The sequence below is a fragment of the Quercus suber genome, unplaced genomic scaffold (assembly GCF_002906115.3).
Source record: "Quercus suber isolate HL8 unplaced genomic scaffold, Cork oak 2.0 scaffold_44, whole genome shotgun sequence".
Classification (NCBI taxonomy): Eukaryota; Viridiplantae; Streptophyta; class Magnoliopsida; order Fagales; family Fagaceae; genus Quercus; species Quercus suber.
In genome coordinates, this window is record NW_027069509.1 from 696,999 (window position 1) to 720,031 (window position 23,033).

The 23,033-nt window shown below is 37.9% G+C and overlaps 1 protein-coding gene across 3 annotated transcripts; it reads left to right on the plus strand.

Moving 5' to 3' along the window:
• Positions 1–15,767: 15,767 nt before the first annotated feature.
• LOC112029629 (stress-response A/B barrel domain-containing protein UP3) lies at positions 15,768–21,803 on the plus strand. 3 transcript variants are annotated; one of them, XM_024062323.2, is made up of 11 exons: positions 15,768–15,959; positions 16,062–16,179; positions 16,806–16,933; positions 17,196–17,335; positions 17,459–17,527; positions 17,827–17,965; positions 18,242–18,304; positions 18,384–18,427; positions 18,995–19,096; positions 19,173–19,228; positions 19,527–21,803. In XM_024062323.2, exons 1-9 carry the CDS (start codon positions 15,863–15,865, stop codon positions 19,079–19,081), a joined length of 885 nt encoding a protein of 294 aa, XP_023918091.1. In that variant the 5' UTR covers positions 15,768–15,862; the 3' UTR covers positions 19,082–19,096; positions 19,173–19,228; positions 19,527–21,803. The 3 variants fall into 3 exon arrangements, with proteins under 3 accessions (XP_023918091.1, XP_023918082.1, XP_023918099.1); XM_024062314.2 differs by having other exon boundaries at positions 21,556–21,803; XM_024062331.2 differs by lacking the exons at positions 19,173–19,228; positions 19,527–21,803 and having other exon boundaries at positions 18,242–18,299.
• The last annotated feature ends 1,230 nt before the right edge of the window (positions 21,804–23,033 follow it).

Here is a 23,033-nt window from a genome sequence, read left to right on the forward strand (position 1 = left end):
CTGACTTCTTCTGCTATCGCTCGGTCTCGTTCTTGGGCAAAGACTTGCTTCTTCTGTCGGACGGGTGGATAGGATGGCGACATATTCAGCCTATGTACCATGATTAAAGGGTCAATTCCTGGCATATCCTCATGACTCCAGGCGAACACATCCTGATTTTCCTTAAGGAAGGTTACAAGTGCTAAGCGAATCGTTGGGCCGGCGAGAGTTCCAAGCCTTGTGGTCCTGTCCGATCTGGAGCTATCGAGGAGTATCTCCTCAAGCCTCTCTACGGGTTCTGCCCCCGTCCGTTGTTCTGCTATACTTATGGTTTGCAAGTGGTCGTCCATTTCTAGCATCACAATATAGCATTCCCACACGGCTATTTGGTCCCCTCGTAATTCTCCTACTCCGCATTTAGTGGGGAATTTGATCATTAGGTGATAGGTTGAAGTTACAGCCTTCCAAGAGTTAAGGGTAGGTCGCCCTATAATGGCGTTGTAGGCAGAGGAGTAGTCGACCACAAGGAATGTAACATCCCTAATGATTTGCTGAGGATAACCTCCAATGGTGACTGGTAACGTGACTGCTACCAGGGGGTACACTTTGGTGCCTCTGACCCCGACAAGTGGAGCGTTGGTTGGGGCTAGTCACTCTCTGCTGATCCGCATCTGTTAGAATGCTGGGTAGTAAAGAATATTCGTGGAGCTTTCGTTATTCACCAAGACCCGGTACATATTATAGTCTCCTACCTGGATGCTAACGACAAGTGCATCGTCATGCGATGATAGAGACGTCGAGCATTTTCTTCCGAGAAGCTAATAAGGGGGTTGTCGACTCGTGGCATCTTCGAGATGACGCTGTGAGCTGGACTTCTGGACTATTCTAAGATGAGTCTTTCGAGCCCTTTTTGATAAGCCTTAGCGGCTGCGCCCCCTATAATCAGCCTTATGTCTCCCATGGCTGTTTCGGGTGTTTGTTGTCTCGTTGGGGAGCTTGCTCTTGAGGAAGCAGATCTACCTTTTCCTTGTGAGAACTTCTGCAACTTCCCTTGCCTAATGAGGGCTTCAATCTGCTGTTTCAAGTCATAGCAGTCAACTGTGTCATGTCTGTGGTCGCAGTGGAAGCGACAATATTTGTCTCTGGACCATTTATGGGATCTCTCTTCAGCTTTCCAGGGAAAGTTAATGTCCCCTCGTCCTTGATTTGCATTAGGACTTGGTCGATTGGGCGGTTAATGGAGTGAAGCTTGTGAATCTCCCCGTAGGGGGCTTAGAGCGCCTATCATCCCTTCGCTCCCCGGTTCTCACCATCTTCTGCCCTCTTTCTTGTCAGGTATTTTCCTGCCTTTCTTTCTTCTTAGGTTTTTCCTCACGAGCTAGTAGAGTGTCTTCGGCATTCATGTACTTGGTAGCCCTGTAAAGCACGTTCGACATAGTTTTCAAGTTATTCTTATATAGTGAAAATAAGAACTTACCCTTCCTCAGTCCATTCATAAATGCTGCTACAAGTATTTTATCATCGCCTCGTCAATCAGAATGCTTCCTTATTAAACCGGGCTATGTAAGATCTCAACGTTCATCTTCTCGTTGCTTGATACTCATCAAGCATGCAGTAGACTTCTTGTATCGGTGCCCCCAATAAAGTGCGAAGTGAATTGGGCGCTCAGCTCTTTGAAGGTGCTGATGGAGTTGGGCGTCAACCGGCTAAACCAAATTCTTGCGCGGGCCCTTTAGCGTTGTAGGGAAGGTCTTACACATGATCTCGTCCGCTACTCCTTGAAGATGCATTAAGGTCTTGAAGGTCTCTAGGTGATCAAGTGGGTCTTTGGCTCCATTGTAGCTTTCAATTTGTGGCATGCGAAACTTCTGCGATAGGGGAAAGAATTGATAGAGGTAATGAAAGGCGAATCAGTTCGGTGGACCAAATCGTTAAGGTCGCTAGACACCCTCCTTTATGGGCGTTCATCATAAGGTCCATCCTTTCCTTCATCAACTGCATTTCCGTGACCATGTAGGGGGTGCCGTATCAAAACCGAAGGGACGGCTGGTTTCCTGTCGTTCTTGTTGGTTTGGGGCGTTGCTGCCCTAAGTCCTTCCTAGTTCCTTTTTTCAGTGCTGGTCCCTTCTTGATCATTTCTTTGTTATTTGGTGTTGCATTCTTCTGGCACAACTATTCTTCTAGGTTGTGGTTTGGTTTGGTGAGGCATTCCATGGCAGCGGCGAGAGTTTGAACTTATCTCTCGAGGGCGGTCATAGGCAGTTCCTCTTCTCGAACGTCATTAGTGGTTGCCATCGAGCGAGTGAGCACCATGCAACTCTTTTATCCAGGAAACTATAGTATGGCTTATGGATCATAACAAAACAGTTCCCACAGACGGCGCCAACTGATGTTGCCAAAAAAATCACCAATGAGCCACACGGTTCTCGCACACTCAAAACAATACCTGCACAACAAAAAAGAAAAGACCTCGCAGAGAGCACCGGTGTGGTGCCAGCCAAATACCCTTCGAAGATCAAGTTAGAACTTCTTACAACTCTAGAGTGCTAGAGAGGGTTCATTATGCGTACCTTGGTTTGCGAGGGTATTGAGGCTTTTATAGTAGTAGAGGATTGGTCTTTCTTCCTTGGTCTAGAAGTCCTTTCCTTATAGAAATCCTTGTGAGTGTATATTACAGAATCTTTTCTTTATAGGAGACTAACACCAAGTGTGGATCAAGACATTTCCTTATATATTCAGGCGTGGAGGCCAAGTCAAGTTTACGTTAGAGCCGTCAGCTTACTCCCTTAGCCTTATCGTCGTCAGCTTATTGGTGGTGTCAGCCTTCATATGTATTTTGCACTCCCTTCCGCACGCTAATCAAATCTCTGTTTGCCAATTTACTAATGGTAGCCAACGGCTGTAACTACAACCGTCAGCTTGTGACCGTCGACTTTACCTATACCGTTAGCTTATGCCCTAACTCAGGTAAACACTATTTTCTCTCTTATTAGAACCCATTCTAGTTTATAAATGTATATAAAGATGGTCTAACTGTCTAAGTCTCATAACAAATTAACAAGAGAAGTGTAGTAAAAATTGTTAACAGAGTAATTTGAGAGTTATACTAAATTCAAAATCTGTGTGTTGTTAGATTTTTCTTTTCCTCGAGAATCTTAAAAAACCGACCATAGTCACAGTCTAATGATTACAAACATAAATTAGTAGCCCTTTTATTCTCTTCATTGTGTATGAAGAATCCGTCTCTGTTGTGATGATTGTACATGTGAGCCAGTCCTTTTTTGAAGCATAAAGTTTGTAGTTCTTAAATTGACATAAACTTTGAGGCTACCACACTCATATCAATCAGTCCTCTTTTGTGCCATTTAATTTGTTCTTGACTGTGAGTCTGTAAATATAATACATGGGCCACATTTTTCTAGTAAATCTTTCATAAATAGAAATAGGTCTATGGAAGGATTATAACTCATATAAACATCAACTATTTGGGCCAACCTTACAGCCCAACCTTACAGGCCTTTTAAGTAGGCCCCCTTTAAGCCACTACTCCAATGAAGTTCAAGAGTCGGTACGAGAATTGCGAGGCTAGCCAAATAACCAATGTGAAAGAGGTTATCAAAACAGACGGGACTACAGGTTGACAAACTTATTCAAGATTGCCAAACACACAATATATTAAAGACAGAAAATGATAAAATTAACGTGCCTTACAACAGGACGAACTGTTTACAAATAAAAACCCAAAAATAAAGGGCTATTTAAATATCGCTTGCAAAATAAATAAAAAACAAAATAAAATCAAGCAGCCAGAGCATCAGTAGGGTTCCCGTCGTCTTTCTTCTAAAGAAGAGGACTATCAACGTTTATAGACACGACTGGAGGGAGATTGGTGGCAGGCTGGGCCAAAACGATGGCGCCATCATCCCTGAGCAGAAGATTGGCTTCAGGAGAGCCATCACCTTCACCAACAACGACGTCATTAGTCGGCGTTGTTGGTTCCAGATCATCCATTGTAATCCCAGATAGGTCCAACTCTGGGAAAGCTAATGCGACTTGTTTGAGACAATCTTCAAACCCAGTTCCATAAAAATCAGCACAAGAGTCAACGAATGACTGCAACGTTTTGAAAGTTTGGACAGCGTCAGCCCCAGCCATTTCCACCTGCTAGCGTAAAGCCGTCACCTCTTCTTAAAGTGTTTCTTTCTGACGCTCCACCTTTTCCAGCTTCTCCCTCTTCGTCTTTAATTTATAGTTCAAATCTTGAAGACCTTCCTTATACTGAGCCTGTGCATCCATCAAATTGGTGTTATGCATCCTGACCTGAGTAAGGACATCCTCCTTAGCAATACATCGGTCTTAAGGCGCTTTAACACGCACTAAAGCCTAAAAAGATTGTAGTCGTCAGTAAAAATGAATCAAAGGTAGACGAAGCAAACTTAACCAAAGGAAAAGAAAAACATACCCTACTAAGGTCAAAAAGAGCTGATGCCCTTAAGTCCTTCATCCCTAATTGATCACAGGGCCTTATATTTGTCAACTTTATAAAGGACTCCACTTCCTCGACGGGATAGTCCTTATGAGTCAAAAGGTAACAGGGTCCCTCAATGACGGGACCAGTAGAAGTCATTACCCCCTTATCGGCACCTTGTTTTGGCTTAAGGGGTGACTTCTTCTTAGGGGCACATCCCCTGGAGTGATGGCAACCTTTTTAGAATGGCGATCATCCTTCCCATCAGGTTTCCTTTTTGTGACCTTAGCAACGGTCTTAGGGGCTGACGAGGATACCCCCTTCTTCTCTTTTGCTTCCCTCTCCTCCTTCTTATGGGCCGCGACAGCCCTCACCCTCAGTTTAACAATCTCCATCTTTGCACAAAGTAACGAACGTGAATTAGCAAAGCAAACGGAATCAATAAACTGACGGAATAAGTAGAGAATCTACCCATGTCGAAGAGAAAATTCGTCCAACCTACAAGCCTTAGCCGTCGGCTCTGGACCACCGCAGTATAAATGAAGAGTGTCAAGGTGATCAGGTCCCTGCACTTTCGTTGCTCGAGTGGGATTTCAAGAACCTGACGGATGAAAGCATCCTGCTTGTCAGTTATATGTGGACAGGTGTAGGCTGGAAAAGAAATAAAAAGTGATAACATTAAAACACTAATGAAGCCAAAAAAAAAAAAAAAAAAAACTAAAAACTAAAAGCTGACAGGGTTAAGAAATAAAAGAAAACCACCGGTGCTAAACTTGAGTCCCTAACTATTCCCCAGGTATTATCAAAGCCATGTGGTATGGTATCCCACTCTTTTGGACGACATACCCAGTCCGACCCTTCAATAAAAAAGTATCTACTTTTCCAACTCCTGTTGGAATCTGGCATGTCAGATACAAGTCTGAAATCCTTCTCCCTGACGGAAAATGATAAGTCCCTTTACATGGAGCGATGTGATGGGGTCTATAACAGTAAAAGAACTCATCAAGGGAAAGCTGACGGTTCCCACCACTCAGACGACCCCACAAAATCTCTGCTCCAATAAAAGTCCTCCAAGCATTGAGGGCAATCTGGTTGACGGATAGTCCCATGAAGTCAACAAGCTGACGGTGCAAAGCCGTCAATGGGAGCCTTAATCTGGTAGCAAGAACGGCGTCATACATACCGACGTCTATGGTCAATCCAATATAGTGCCTTTTCTTTTTCCTAGGAAGACGGGTTGAGATATGGTCTGGGATCTGATAATGGGTGCGTAAATCCCTGAAAATCCTTTCACCCATTTTTGGTAAAAAAAATTTGATGGCCCAATCCTCAGGAAGGACAAAGGGACGGTTACCTTCGGGACTTGCTGAAGCCTCTTCATAGGATTCCATGTCACCCTCATCCTCATCCTCTTCTCCGTCACCTTCCCCTTCCCCCTTATCCTCACCTATCACTTCCTCCTCAACTCCCTCAACATAATCTTTCAAGTCGTCATTAGGAGATCAGGCTGACATTTCCTTTTCAGATGATCCTGAAAAACTGACAAACTCCTGACCTGAACCAAAAACCTCGTCGTAGCCCGCTCCTTCGCGGACTGACGACTGTTCACTCGACGCGTCACTTGACATCTGTCTACCTATAAGTGACGGATCCATTCTAAGTACCTAAATTGACGTCCTCACTAGGACCTTGTTTAGTTAATGCAAAAATACAAAGAAGGGAGGAAAAACAACTTACAAGTGGAGCCTTTGGGGAGTGGACAGCCTTAAAAATGACGACATTAGCAGTTTGACACATCAACAAGAGGATGAAAGAAAAAGCGACAAGTTCTTTCTTTCTCAATGATCAGCAGGGTTGAAATAGAGGAATGAGAAGAAGAATGCAAGTTATATATATAGGAGGAAAATGAGTAGAAGACGGAGCGACGCCCTCTTCCAGAGCGAAGCCAACAAGAACAAACCACGTGTCCGAGCATTAAATAAATGGTGGCTTGAGAAAAAACCCATAAATGATTTTCCTACTCCCCACGACCAAAAGATGGTTAACTAGTGAAAAACTTAAACTCCATAACTCGTTAGTTTAAAAACAACGGGAATATAGAGTAGGGGGCAGCTGATAAGAGAGAAAATAGTTTTTTCCTGAGTTAGGGCATAAGCTGACGGTATAGGTAAAGCCGACGGTCACAAGTTGATGGTTGTAGTTACAGCCGTTGGCTTCCATTAGTAAATTGGCAAACAGAGATTTGATTAGCATGTAGAAGGGAGTGTAAAATACACATGAAGGTTGACACCACCAATAAGTTGATGACGATAAGGTTGAAGGGACTAAGCTGACGGCTCTAATGTAAACTTGACTTGGCCTCCACGCTTGAATATATAAGGAAATGTCTTGCATCCCACGCTTGGTGTTAGTCTCCTACAAGGAAAGGATTCCGTAATATACACTCACAAGGATTCCTATAAGGAAAGAACTTATAGACCAAGGAAGAAAGGCCAATCTTCTACTACTATAAAAGCCTCAATACCCTCGCAAACCAAGGTACGCATAATGAACCCCTCTCTAGCACTCCAGAGTTTAAAAAGTTCTAACTTGACTTTCGGAGGGTATTTGGCCGATACCACACCCGTGCTCTCTGCGAGGTTTTTTCTTTTTTGTTGTGTAGGTATTGTTTTTAGTGTGCGAGAACCGTGTGACTCACTAGTGATTTCTTTCGGCATCATCAGGTCCTTTTCTTTACAAATCCAAGAACCCCAAAATGCATTGGCACTAAATTTATGATTCTTATGAATCAAATGTCCAATTCTTTTTCTTTTTTTGGTAATAGTAAATATTATTAAAACAGAAGCAGTAAACTACATAGCCAAGGGCAGGTTTAGTGCATAATCTATTACATCCGAGACCCGTAAGGTCATATAGTTAAAGCAAAGGCATTTTCACAAGAGGAGTGTCTAAAATTACAAAAAGTTTGTTGAAGGTGGACTGCCATTTTTGCGAGCTAATCTACATAGACATTTGCTTTCCTATAACAATTGTTCAGCTTTCACTTGAGAATTTGAGTCAGTAAGTTCCTACAATCATCAACCATTGGTGCATAATCAACAAAAGAGTCAACATTGCTATTTAGTAAATCAACAACTGATTTTGTATATAGTTCTAGATTTGGAGTTGTACGCAATGTCCTAGTCATTACTTACTAGAACTCATATAAAGATGATTCTTGTTGATGCTTATTTTGGAAGCCCAGCAATAGGAAGAAGCCTAACAATTTGAGCAAAGAAGAGTTAGTGAATTGATAGAAGAACCATTAAGTGTGAATGGCAGGAATAATAGATCATAGGCCTATAAAGTAAATAAATGGGTCTTGAGAAAAGCAAATGGGCCTAAAGGAGCCCAGAGAGAGAAGTAGTAAACTCATGGGCATTATGTGATGTAGAAAAGTAAGAATGGGCCACAGCAAACCCGAAGTAATGAAGTAGGAAAGGGGTTGATGGAAAGCCTATGAGCCCTAAGGATGAATGATAAGGTAATTGGGCCGAGGAAGTCCAAAAGAATTAGTAAAAGCCCATGAGAATGCAGAATTAGAAAATGGGCCAAGGATGCCCAAAGAGGAAAGGAAGGGGACAAAGGAACCTATAAGCAATATAATGAGTCAAGAAAGCCCAAAGTAGCATGAGTATAAATCCAATAATCATACTGGGTCATTATAGTCAGTTGAGAGAAGAATAAGCAACAAGCCTAAAAGAGGCCTAGCAAGCTAGGGTCAAATGATACCACGGCAGGAATAGCAGAGTAGCGTGGTAGGAATGGTAACAAGACCACAGAATGTCAAATGAGTAGGCTGAAGAAAGAAAAGCCCACAATCAAACAAGGCCCGACCCTTGAGAGAAGCAAGCCGTAAGGAAATGAGAAATCAGAAAGCAATCCACGCCATAAGAAGTCAAGGATGAGCGGTAGAATGCACAAACAAACCTCCAAACCACGAAAAACACATGAGCAGTAGACAAACTTTAGACGTACACAACTGGAGCACACGCAAGGCCAAGACATCACCAGCTTGTACCCAACCAATACAAGAGTGGTGGGTCATGAGTCAGAGGTAATAAGAGATATGGTCTGGTGGTGGAGAGAAGGGAAAGCCTATTCTGGGGTTCCTGCTCAAATTCTTTTGGGGTTAATGTTCTGCGGGGATGACTTACCACCATAAAAAAAACAAGGATGAGTTGGAACCACTAGGTGCATGCCATGAGGGATAGAGAGAGAACACCCAGCTATGATGGATAAGAATGTCATGGTGAGCAAGCAAACAAAATAATCTTCTTTGTCTGGTGATGGGGAGTGGCGCAGCCAGCACAAGTAAGTAGTGGTGGTTGGACTGCTAACAAACCAGTGATGGTCGGTAATGACACCCAGACCAGACAAAAGTAGTTAAAGGCTAAAATGGTAATAGCCAGTTACGGTAGGTAATATATAGGACTCTTGCCATGCACAGTATCAGGAGGACGGCAATAGTAACCTCTAGGAGAAAATCTCAACATCACTACATGGGTAAGCACTAAGAAAGAAAGAAAAGAAGAGAGAAGAATCAAAAATAACAAAAACAAAGAAGAAAGAGAGAACCAGGAAGAAAAAACAGAGAATGTAGAATGGCAGGCATGCACCAATAAGCTAATCCCTTCTCTCCCTCTAAAAGCATACCCTCTATCAAGGATAAAGAATTTATTTGGGCACAAGCCATTCAGGTCCATTCCCACAAAGTGGATAATTTCTGCAGCAGACGAGGTTATCCATGTTGAGGGAGTGGTCCCCTCCTTGGCCATAGTCCCGTAACACAATTGAATACGGTAGACTAACTTTTTCCTTTTGATTTCGCCGTTTATCAAGATTATTTCATTTCTTTCCCTTGTAATCTCACTTATAACGTGTTTCTTATATCATTCTTTTTCCCTACTTTGCTTAAGGATTCCTAATTTATTCTGTTTAATGGGAAGCATATTGTCTTTATTGTCATATTGTACGTGTCTGGCGTAACTCTCTTGTAACAGTTTCGCCTGCCATGGGTATGTGACCAAAGTTTTGGTAAACGGAGCATAGCTTGTGCACATGCAGGACCAAGGTATTCCAATTGGTTTGATCCCAACTTTTTTATCTAGAACACTTGGGCATCAATACAGCAGGAGGCAGTCTAGCCCCAAATCACAAAAGGCCCACTACAATCAGGAACATGGTCCTGTTTAACCTTTACACACACCAAAAAAAATAAATAATAATAAAAAAAAAACCTGAAAAATCCCTCCTTTGAGGCTTGGCATTAGATGCAATGAGTGTTTTTTTTTTTTTTTTTTTTTTTTTTTTTTATGGACACGCCTAATTCATCCANAAAATTAGAGGTGGGTTACGGAGCATAGACGGAATGAACCATGGGTGGGTAAAGTATCAAAAATAAAACCACGGGTGGGTAAGTTAAATTCTGGCTAAACCACAGGTGGGTAATCTGTAATTATCCCAAAAAATTAAGTACCAAACATTTGTGTCCTCAAAAACAAATTGGAGGGCCATTTAATGGTGTTAAAAGAACCAAGAAATCTTATAATCTGCTTGGCTCAAAGCATCCATTTGATTAGCTATAAATGTCGCCAGAAATAAGCATAAGAATTTTTAAATGTACAATATAAATATTTTTCTTGTTCGAAGAGTCTGAACTTGTTAATTTAGATTTTTTTTTAATCAAAAGAGAAATATTTTCCGAATTCTTGTCTCAAATTTAATTTGGCCTACAATTCCATTCTATTTGCAGCCTAATACAAAAACACAAATAGTTTTTTTTTTTTTATGCAGGATTTGGATCCAAGCTCTTTATTTCAATGAGAAAAGATTTATCACTAGCTCAAACCCTTTTTTCTTTTCATCCTTTTCCATGCGAATGCTTTCAAAATGTTACTACAAAGTACTGACAATATCTAAAAGAAAGAAAAAAAAAAAAAAAAAAAAAAGGGACCATTTTTGCAGTTGAGAACTAACAAATCTAGCATGCAGTTTCAATGGGAGATAGAATAGTTGGCCCAAGTGGTAGGGAATGGCTCATGACTACTCTATTTAGCTATGATTTGTTTACATCTATTCCTCTCTTTTTTCTCTTTTTGGTAAAAGAAGGCATAGCCACATAGATTTAGTTGATAACGTAGAGCTAAGATAATCAAATTTTTATTATTATGTTATATATTATAAAGTAGATTCAGTGGTTGGATTCCCCTCCACCATACCCACAAGGCCACAAAAGATTTATATTACTCTCACTAGTAAAACACGTGCGAGAATATGTAAGATATATATAATGACTTATAATGCTTCAAAAGTATCATAGCCACATCCTAATTTAGAGAAAGGGTACTATTCATTTCTCCTCCTCCCCTTCCCTAAGGAGATGGAAGATGGGCAGGACCATGGTTGCTTGACTATGTAAATCATGTTCTTCATCATTCACTCAAGTGGTCCATTGCCATATGAGCTACTATTATTTTGGAACCACCAAAAAGAGAGAGTTGTCGATAATGTATTAATGTTATATGCTATAATTCTAAAGATTCGACGATAAGCAAATTACAAGTTCACCCAAAAAAGTACCATCAATTCCCAACCTCAACCTCTTTTCTGAAGAAAATTACTATATATTCTTCGAATATAGTTACGTGATACTCTTTTCTCTTATATAATGGAAAATTCTACCCAAAATTTAATTAGTAGAACTTACTATCATGTAAGAGAAGGGAGTACCAAGTTGTTGTACTTTTAGAGTACTAGGGGGTGTTTGGTTAGTGTTTTTAAACAATCATTTTCAATTTTTAAACAACATTTTACTCATTTTAACGCACTTTTTCATCCACACATATTTCACAAATATTTTCAAATAACAATTTTCAGTTTTTAAACACATACCAAATGGGCCCTAAATTACTCCACCCCTCTCTCCTCCCTCTATTATTGACATTACTATCTCTCTCTCTTCTTCTTTTTTAAAGAAAATTATTATATTTGTATTGTAAATTTAGGTGTGCATTCAACTTGCCAATCCAATGAAACTGACCAAACCCAACTTGATGCCTCTAGTTGTTTTTCATGTGTTGGTAGGTTGGGTTGGGTTGAAATTTTATGTAAATCTTAGGTTGGATTGGATTCAAGTTGTAATTTCTTCAATATATAATACACACACACATATCTATATGTGATATATATATATATATATATCATTATCCTTGTTTTATTTATTTTTTGTTTCATTGATTTTAGTATTTTGAGAAATTGTTTTGATTAATTTGGAATATAATTTAGACACATTTTATAAAATATGATAATTTATTGAAAACAAGTACTTAAATAATTGATGAAAGTCTAATCTTTTACAAGGCAGTAAACATGTATGCACAACCCAGAGATCCTACCTAGCTCATATGGGTTGGGTTGGGTTGGGTTGAAAAAAAGTAAAAAAAAAAAAAAAAAAACCCTTAGACCAGACCAGATTTATGCACACTCTAACTACAACTTCTCTTCTTTCCATATAAAGATGGATCTCACATATTAATTTTACTTAATGGTCCCCCTCAGATAAGAGGAGGAATCTGCCAAAGCAGACCACCTTAAGTATCTATCTTACTCTTGCCATACTAATTATTAATGTGCTACTTTGTAACTAGCACAATCATATGGAAGGAAAGAAAATATACTTGCTCTCGATAACATTTTTCTCGTTGGAACATTCTCTTGCATAATCTGAGAAAAAACATTTGGATGAATCGACAAATTTGTACACTCTAGTACTGCTCCATTCGAAGTGAACTGTAATAAAATATAGTATCTTAAGCTTTTTTCAATCAAATTGTCTCAGATGGTGTAATCCACTAAAAAATTACGAGTCAGTGATTTGGAGCTTGAACTTTTGAATGCATTTACACCGTTATTTTAGAAAATAAGTTTTAAGTCTATGGGTGAGGTTGCAGTGAGGCTTATCTTACTCCATGCAACTGCTTGTACAATGTACAGTTGTACTTTTGAACTTTTTAAGTGTAATTGTTCTTGGATGAATTAGGCGTGTCCATAAAAAAAAAAAAAAAAAAAAACACAAAATTAATTTGGCAGAAACGTATCCTATTTTACAGCCTAGAAGACTTGCCAATCTTTCTCCAGCCCATACCAATTTATTTAGAAACTAAAAGCTAAACCCAGATTTTAGAAACTAAAAGCTAAACCCAGAATTTTTGAACATAAACCCAAACCAAAAACTAAACCCATAAATCTTGAACATAAACCAAAAATTAAACCCATAAATTTTGAAAATAAAGCCACAGTCACTGCAACCAAAAATTAAAACCAAATCAAACACACCACAAATTTCTTTCTCAATCTTTTCTATCCCCTTGATAGTTTTGTTTGGATTAATAAGCTTGAAAATGTTCTTATGAGGAAGAATATTCTTAATCCAAAATTTCTCAATCTTAAGAAATATGATTTTAAATCTTGATTTTTATGCTTTTATTATGTTTTTTTGTGTTGCTCACCCACTTGGGAAAAGGGACATTTGATATCAACTTCCATAATAGGATTCACCATTTGTGAACACATGTGACACCAATACCTTGCTGCCATTGTTTCCTCCATTTTTTCTCCTCCCTTCTTTCCCCACCACCACCACTACCTTTGACTCTGTCACGATCAAAAATTTAAATTAAAAAAAAAAAAAAAAATCAACACAGTAATTTAATGAATAATAGACATCAACCATCCCCAACACAAAACTCTCATAGTCAAACATTCATTCACAGGCAAAGAATCAAACAGTTTGCAAGTCTTTCACAGATCTAAATCATCATCAACCTTTTCAACCACCACACCAAAAAATTGAAGTGAAACTTCTTTATGTTATTAATGTTTTGTTTTGGGAGAGGAGTGTTTGATTTGATTTCTTGTTTGATTTTTTGATAACAGGTGTTAGAGTAATGGAAAAATTAGAGGTGGTTTACGGAGCATAGACGGAATAAACCACAGGTGGGTAAAGTATAAAAAATAAAATCACAGGTGGGTAAAGTATCAAAAATAAACCACAGTTGGGTAAGTTAAATTTGGGCTAAACCACAGGTGAGTAATCTATAATTATTCCTTATTTTTTTATGTAAAAATATTTGAGATGCACTTTTTTCCCTCCACTCTTAGGGTCTATTTGGAATCTGCTTATTTTGTTGAGACTGAAAACTTTTTACTGAAAGTACTGTAGATAAAGGTAAAAGTTAGCTGAAATAGTACAATAAGACCCATGAATAGTATCAGAAAGTGCAGTGGGGCTCATGAATAGTAGCAAAACTAAGCTGAATAGTAAAATAACTGGTAAAAAATAAGTTATCCAAATGTACACTTAATAAGACTAAAAAAAATTGAGTAATGCTAGAAATACTACAGATTTTACCTCATAAGACTTAAAAATTGATGTTTTACCAATTACAAAAAAGTAATTTAAATACTCATTGATTATTTTGTTGAAATGTCACCAATTATCTCTATATATTAAGGAAAGTCCTCATCAAGTCAGTTATCCAAGCAATACTCACCCTTACAATGAGTTGGTTTAAATTCCCTACCACCTTATGTCATGAGATTAAGACCCTCATTCGGAAATTTTGGTGGGGACAAAGGGGTGAGAGGAGGAAAGTATATTAGGTGAAATGGGGGGATTTGTGTCAAGACAAAGACCAAGGAGGCATGGGGTTCAAAGACCTTACAATGTTCAACGAAGCGATGCTTGCAAAATTAGCGTGGAGGTTACTTCATAATGACAACTCCTTATTTTATAGAGTTTTCAAAGCAAGGTTCTTCCCTAGGAAGACCATTCTTGAAGCAAAAGACTCCCCCTCAGCTTCATTTGCTTGGAAAAGCATCCTTAAAGGCCGTGATGTAATTCTAAAAGGTGCACTTTGGAGAATAGGGGATGGCAAAAGGGTGAGGATATAGGGTGATAACTGGCTGCCATCAAAAACATCAGCCAGAGTTGCTACACCAATTTTGTATGGTCAGGAAAACTCAAATGTAAAGGTACTAATAAACTCAAGAACTAGATGTTGGAGAAACAATGTTATTGACCATGTGCTCACTGTGCAGGAAGTCGAGATTATAAAGAGCATTCCACTTAGTTCAATAACCAAACTAGATGCCCTGATTTGGCCTTTCACTCCCTCGGGCATATACTTTATGAAATCGAGATACTGGTTCTTGTTGGAGAATTCTGCCCAATTTCATAGTACAGGCCAAGATGTTGAATTCTAAAAAAAAGTGTGGAGTTTGCAGGTGCCTAGCAATATAAAAAATTTTGTTTGGTAAGCTAGCAAAGACACCCTGCTCGTTAAGAAGAACCTATTGTGTAGAAAGATATCTCAGGATGGGCATTGTGATATTTGCAAGGTAGGGGAGGAGGATTGTTTACATGCACTCTTCTTTTGTTCTGAGGTGCAAGCAATGTGGAGCATAGTCCCTCAATGGAAGTGGCTATCGGAGATGCAAGGTAGTAACATAAAAGAAATTTTTAAGCGAGCTTTTTCAGAGAAGAGGGACGCTGAGCTCATGGCATACACGGGATGGGTAGTGTGGAATCAGTGAAATCAAATACGGTTCAACAAAGCATCTTGTCCTCTGAACTAGATTCTATCTTTGTCTAAGGACAGAAAAGCTGAGTTTCAATGCATTCACCCAACAGCAGTGACGCCACAGCACAAGAACCATACCAAATGGAAGCCGCCGGAGCAAGGAGTTTATAAAGTGAATTATGACGAGGCTATGTTTCGCTAAGAGGGGAAAGCTGGTCTCGGTGTAATCATCAAGAATAGTAGAGCTATTATGGCATCTGATGAATCAAGAAAATTCACCAATGGATCGCACGATGCTCCTCTCGCCTCGTATACTATCCTGCACGAAACAAAAGAGAAAACCTATCGAAGGACACCGGTGTGGTGCCGGCCAAACACCCTCCGAAGGTTAAGTCAGAAAGTATGCTCACAACTCTAGAGTGCTAGAGAGGGTTAATTATGCGTACCTTGGCTTGTGAGGGTATTGGGGCTTTTATAGTGGCTTGAGGTTGACATCCTTTCCTTGGCGCGGAAGTCTTTTCCTTATAGGACTCTTCTTGTAGAATCCTAAACGTGATGAATAAGTCTCCTCCTTATGCGGAAGATTTTTACCAAGTATATAAGATTTCCGGAGTCCTACTAGCACCTAGTCCACCCATTTTATTTTCTTTAAAAAAAGAAAAAAAAAAAAGAAAAAAAAAAAAAAAGAAGGAACACACACACACACTGAAAGTGATTAACCGGAGAAGCAAAAGAAAAAGAGAGAAGAAAGTGAAAGCGTAGAGCCACAAAGAAAAGGTCGAGAGTCGAGAGAATGCTGATTCAAGCTCCAACCCCGTCTCCCACTTCCACTTCCACTTCCACTTTTCTCATCCACCAACCATTATTCCCGCGCTCCGCTTCTTTAAACGGTGCGTTTCATTCCTCTCTCTCTCTCTCTCTTTCTCTCTTACATTTTTATTTATTTTTTTAAAAAAATTGTATGGATATTATTTTATTCTATTATATTCCAGTTTCTCGAGCGAATGGAGTGATGAACACGTGGTCTTCAAGGCGGGAACTGAGTCGGCGAATGGTGGTTTCCGCTGCTGACGACCAAAGTAACTCAACCGCCAATTCCGAGCGGAAAAGGTTCATACCCAATCCCTTTTTAATTCTTCTCCTTAATTTTTTTGGGGTCTGAATTACAAACAATTGTATCTATCAAATGAACCTAACTATTGAACAGATTAAGGATCAGTCTTATGTCCGTCAAAATTTGAGTACTTTTAAATGTTGCTTAGACCTTATAGTACTTAAATGGATTCTCCCATTCTTACACTATTACACTTACACTTACACACAAACACATATAGGATAAATGGTGGGTCTGGGTGGCCTTTGTGTTTCCAAGGCTCCTTTTAATATGCCAATTGACAATGACAGTTATGATTGATTGGAATTACCTGTGTGAAAAAATGACACAAAGAAAATGGTTGAGTTGGCTTTTATTTTTTATACAACACCACTCCCTTGTTATAGTTGATTTATTCACCCCATATCAATTTGTTGTAGTTGCAACACCACTCCCTTTAGCATTATGATATAATTCCATTGGCTGTTTCTGTTTATTTTGTTTAGATTTTTGTGTGACGTTTGTGTTAGCTAGGTTCCTTGTTGAACTTCAGCTTTCCAGTTTGGAGCATATGGTTCTTCTTGCTTGCAAATGCAGTGTCTTATTGCTCTGGTTAAATTTGGATTGTTTCTATTTTTTACAGAAAAGTTGTGGAACATATATGTCTGCTCAAAACCAAGGAGAATTTAACTGATGAGGAAGAGAAGGATATGTTGGATTATCTTTATACAACCCAATATCAAATGAGAGGCATTATTGCAATATCATTAGGTGAGTCATATTGAATGCAATGCAAGGGCACATAAGGAATAGCCAGCATTCCTTGCCTGAATCAGGCATAATATTCTTTTCAAAGAATCTCAAGTGCAAATTCAGTTGTCCGGTCATCCCATCTATATGCTGAAATGTCGGCCTATGTGCATAACCTATCAAGTAATTTGCAATTTTGATTAGGCGCACTGGCACTCACACTCAGACAAGCATACATGTTTATTGATTTATCTTTAAATATATGTTCTAATTGCTGCTGCAGGACGTATCTCAGAAGAAAATCTTGAAAATTACACCCATGCTGTCTACATGCGTTTCCAAATAAAAGAAGATCTTGCAAAGTTTTATGAGAACCCTTTCTACTTGGGAGTTCTCAAAAAGCATGTTATGCCTTACTGTCATGTATGGCTTGACATGTAAACACTGACACTCTGTTCATACTTCTCTTTCTTATTTTGAATAACCATATCTCAGATTTTCATACTTGCTCAACATATTGCACTGTCTTTTTCTGTTTATATAAAGGGTCTAATCAATGTGGATTACGAAGCTGAAGTAGAAGATGATATCCTTCCCATCTTTAGGAAAGGAGAGGTAAGGAGTGATGTGCTTTTAACTCTCTGGCAGATGCTATGACAATTCTTTAAATTTTGATTCCCCTCTAGTTATTTGTCTATAGCTCAATGCTAATCATGTAAATGCAGCAATGCCATTGAAATGCTTGGAAATGGAATATATCTGGCTATTGGCATTTATGTCTTTATCAACAAATTTGAACCAAAAAATATTTTGAGTTTCCATTATCAGTTGAACATGTAGCAATATGGTTTTTGTCCCTGGTTACTAGAATCTAATAGTTACTTCTAAAGAGATTCATATTACTTTTGTGACAGGAGTTCAATTATGGTGTAGAGTTTGTGCTTTTGATTTCATTTGTTGATAATGCATTTGGTGTACCCGTACAACATGCATTGGCTTCTCTGGCGAGGCTGACACATGGATTTCCGTCATTAATTGTCCAATCTACTCAAGGTGTGTGTTTGAGGTGAAACTCATTAGTTGTTATTCTGCTTAGTGGTTTTCCCTGAGCAGGCTACTGCAGATTAAGAAGTTAATTTGATCTGTAAAGTTTATTCATAAATTTTTTTTATAAAAAAAAAAACCAAATTTCATAGCAGCTATACGGTTAACTCTTTACAGCTTGGATCAGATTTCTTTTTTCTCTATTTTTGGGCTCGTATGAAGAATTATTCTTATATATGCAATTATTTAATGATATATTGTTTCTTACTAGTATCTGATTGTCAGGTTTGAATTGTAATCCCGGCAATAAGGAATTTACACATGGAGTAGTGATACGATTTCGGTCCCGTGAGCTCTCTCTTGTGTTTAATATCTGATTATATGGCATCTCCATTTGTTGACTGCTGTGTACTGGCATGTTTTGCAGTCGAGGCCTTTGAGATATTTGTGGGCAGCTCAGAATACAAAGAAGTAAGGAGACTAATCTATAAATTATAGATTTGTGTTTTGAAGATTTTGTTTGTTGTTCAAGTTTTGTGGTATCAAATGAAAATCATTTTCTTATCAAATTTTACACACCCTTGTGGTGCAGAACTTCTTGATGAATATATGCTTTTTCTACCCTATCAAATGGTTAAGGATTTCCAAGTTTTACCATTATTATAGATATTATATTACAGAATTCTTTGGCTTACTTATTTGTTTCATGGTAGTTTTCTATTTATGATCCTTATCTATTATCTAATGTAAGGTTCTAATCCAAGTTTTAAATTCAGTTTTGAGATTTGTTTTAGACTTGGTCAAAATTGACAAGTAATCCAAAATTTCTGGGAAATCTGGAAGTTTTACTTAGGGATGAGGCTGAACTTCTGGAATTTGAGATCTTGGAAAGCCTCTTGAGATGAGATCACCTCCCATTGAATCCTCCAATTCCAAAAATTTATTTTTCCAGTTCCAAGTCAAGCTATAGCAAATTTATCTTTGTTAAAGAGATTAATCTGCAAGAGTCTGAATTATCCTTGAATTTGATAAAAACAGATGTGGAGGTCTGAGTTCCAGCCAATCACCCAGAAAACACTTTCTATTCATTTTTCTGTTGATCCAGTGGGCACTGAGATCATGTAGCAAGCATCCTACACGGTTTGTGATCCATGATAATTTAATTTGATGAGTATTTGAACGAGAACTTGTCTTTATTTTATGTCTTATGTTCCAGGTATTAAAAAGACATTCTTGCTCGGTTTGTTTTACTTTCTAAGAGCACATGTACAGGTCAGTGTTTCTTACTCCCCATCCCCAAAACACCCCCCATCCCCCCCCCCCCCCCCCCTTTTTTCGTTGTTTTTGTTTCCTTTAAATAAAGTATAGCTGCCTATTTCTTGCTGCATGTCTCTTCAACAAGGGTAATATACTTTTGAAAACTTGTTTATTGCTTGTTTGCATATATATAAAAGCATAGCATGCTCAGCATATATGCATAGACAGAAGCACGGGTTTTTTGTTGAAGGTCTATTTTCCTTGTCTAGATTAAAAAAAAAAAAAAAATTGTTATTTATGTTGTTGATGTCAGGACCAGCTCTTCTAAACTCTGATAGGAAAGCAATCTGTTGGATGATACTTCGAACTCAATTTAGTACCATTCATGGAGAATGCTGGAGAAAAGGGTGTACCATCAGGAAGATGTCTCCCTTTTTCTTTTATCTTTTATTCTTCTTCTTCTTCTTCTAAAGATTTTTTTTTTTTTTTTTTTTGGTTTATAAATTTATAAATCATGGGATACACATTTCTGTATTGGGGCCCCTCTGACTGATCATTCTGATCTGTCCTAGTGTAGATCCTTGATTGCTAACCTTCATCTTCTATGTGATTCTCCTATATAAGGAAAATATATTTTATATATGCAGTTGCATATTATTAAGACCTTTCACATTCCTGTTTGGCTTTTAGTAAAGAAGGTCACATATTGGAATTTATCCAAAAGGCAATGTTTGACCTTGCTAAGGATGAACTATAAAACATGTATAGAATTGCCAATCAATTATTGTTTCTACTATATCTTTAAAGAGAGATACTACGTCCACAACAATTTTTCAACATTTTCACAACAAATCATAGGTGGTTAGTTTTTATTGGTCTAAATTTGAACCTAATATTAAGATTACTTTTTTATCTCAACAATAACAACCAGTAACAACCTGCCACTTAGGATTTATTGTAAAAATGTTGTAAAATATTGTGGACATATCATTCCTCATCTTTAAATATTTAAAAATTCACTGAAAAGCCAAACTTCTGCCCCACCATTCAGGCTGATAGTAATAAAATAATAAAGCCAAAATTAGTTGGTAATAGATTGATGCGCTTGAATTTGACTTCTTGTCTAAACCATTACACTTCTTTAGAATTGTACATACTTTTAGTCGGTGGCTGATCTCCATTCAAGTCATCTGTTGCACTTAATCCATTGTTTTTATGCCATGAAAATTCTTTATTCGACTTACTACTGACCTTTTGATAATTTGAACTGTTTTTGCCTATACTTTCTTTATTACAATCATCTCAAACTTGAAGTGTTTTTGCCCATACTTTCTTAATTACAATCATCTAGCTTGTCAAGTATCCACCAGATCAGATTGCAGCTCTGCTGAAAAAACAAAACTCCAACAAACTACATGACTAAATTTCATGTTTTATCCAAGTATGCATGCATGTTTTATTTATTGTCTTTACTATTCAATCAAGTACGATTACATTTTCTTTAAACACTACAATCAATCAAGTTCCTTCTCAACCTATATATCATACATCTCTGTAAAGAAAAAGAAGGAAAAAATTACACTACAAACTGCAAAAATTTTGTCTTGACCGAATACACACAAGATTTTCAACAAGGCTGATCAGTTATGAAGTGGGTTTGGTCCCTGCGGAACTGTTCGAAGAGAAACTCCATATATTGGGTTGATATCATCTTTGGTGGATCCCACCAGAGCTTTTGCAGAGAAATGCCATGAATACCGAGAATAGAAGTTGTTCTTATCTCCTGGCTTGGCTTCTTCACTATTACTTTTGTAAATTTGGCGGCAATTTGATTGCTGACTGATTGCTAGAGTGATCACAAAGACCACTAATAAAAGCCTGAGATAATGAATCCCCATGATTCTATTGTTGGCAGAGAGCAGATGGTTGATAACTAAGGCAGTAGAAGTAAGTTTTAATTATCTTTAAGTGCAGGCAAATGAAGGCTGGTGAGGACTCTTTTTATAATGGACGAGGCAACCTGTGGTGAAGATAGAGCCAAAACTCTCAATAAATTCAAATGAAATGGCGTAAATGCCCCACTTGTCACTGATTTTGCAATTAAATCATGAAGTACCAAAACCGCCCCAACTCTCTTTTGGAAAACTACTGTGATTTTAATAAACATCAAGAGTCCTGTAACTCAATGATATTGCTTGGTCTCCTTGAGATCAAGACTCAAATCTCTCTCTCCAACTTGTTACAAAGTATTAAAAAAAGATATAAAATAAAAATCTGCATCATTTGCATTATGGTATTGTACTCATTTTTTGTATTCCAAATGATGATTACTTGTGATGCAGGTCATTATACAAGAACCTTGCTCGTTGGCTGACTCAAAAAACTTGGAGATTGTGATCATATAAATATAGATACATGTATCCATGCCCAACTTTATGATACAAATGTAGGTTTTGATTCAATATATAGTATGAGATGTTGAAGGCTAATATGGTCCTTTTGTACGCAGTGGAGTGCTAACTTGAAATACCGTTTTTCTTGGCGTTGACTTTTACATTAAATTGGTGTCTAATTGCCCATTTGTGTTGCATTATTTAACTTGTGTTATAATTATTGTTGGGAGACTTGAGGTACGTTCATGGACACGTCTTGCTAGATCACAGTGACAAGTGGCACTGCATTGCATGTATGTTTTGCCTTATCTTAGGTTCCTCTCTTAAGATTTTGTCATTTGGATTTTTTTTCATAGGATGAAAGTATATTTTTTAGTTAAGTAGCCACATGGTTGAATGTTAAAAAGGAACTTAAGGTTGAATTTTAAGAAGGAAACTTAAAGAATAGTATTTAAGTTTTGTCCATCAAATAAATATGATTTTTCAGCTGGACGGTATCTGCTATTGAAAGTCATGGTTGTACTATTTAGATGCAATCCATCCAACTTGCTCCATGTTTGAGCTCTTATTGTTGTTAAACAAATAATTAATAAGATGGATTATAAAATAAGAGTGTTGTTAGAGACATTTCCAACTCACACAATGATGTATTATTTAACATGTTAATTTAAAAATAATGTGAAAATATTGTGATATGACATGCGTCCAATTTTGGACATGTATTTGCATTTCAATGCATCTAGTGTACTAATGAGTCTATGTTGTGTTCCTAACATTATTGATAAAATAAACATATAAAATAAAGACAATTGAAACAAAACCATTTCTTTCTTTTCTTTTTTCCTTTTTTGGAATTTGGTACTAAAACTTTTGACACAACTTTGCCACAACATATCCATATAGCAAGTCGTGAAGGTAGAATTGTGAGCTCATTACTTTTACTCCATCATATATAACTTGTCACATGAGTAAGTTGTAGTAAAAATTGTGACAAAAATTACAGAACTAACATTTTCCTTTGGGATATAGGAACTGTGATAATAGAGCATAGGTGTACTACGTCATGGAGGAAATGATGGTTTAGTGGAGACGCAATTAAAAAGATTGAAAGATGACCGGCCTGAATATTATTTTAAGGTGTCGGCCCACAATGACGTGGTTCTAATCTAAAAAATTGGCTCCTAGGAGTAGCGTGTTTGAACGTTGAAATGAAGATTGAAGAATCCATGCAAAAACAATTTCATTTTCTAGGCAACTCTGGTCCGCACCGGCCCACCTAAGTTTTTAGCCTCCTAAATTCTACAAATTAAGTTCCCACCAATAATAATGGTAATTTTTTAGGTAGAAAATCTGGACTCCAATAAGGTTGAGTACAATCTTAAGTATATTGGTGTCGATTGGTCGGAGGGAAGTTAGGTAAAAGAGTT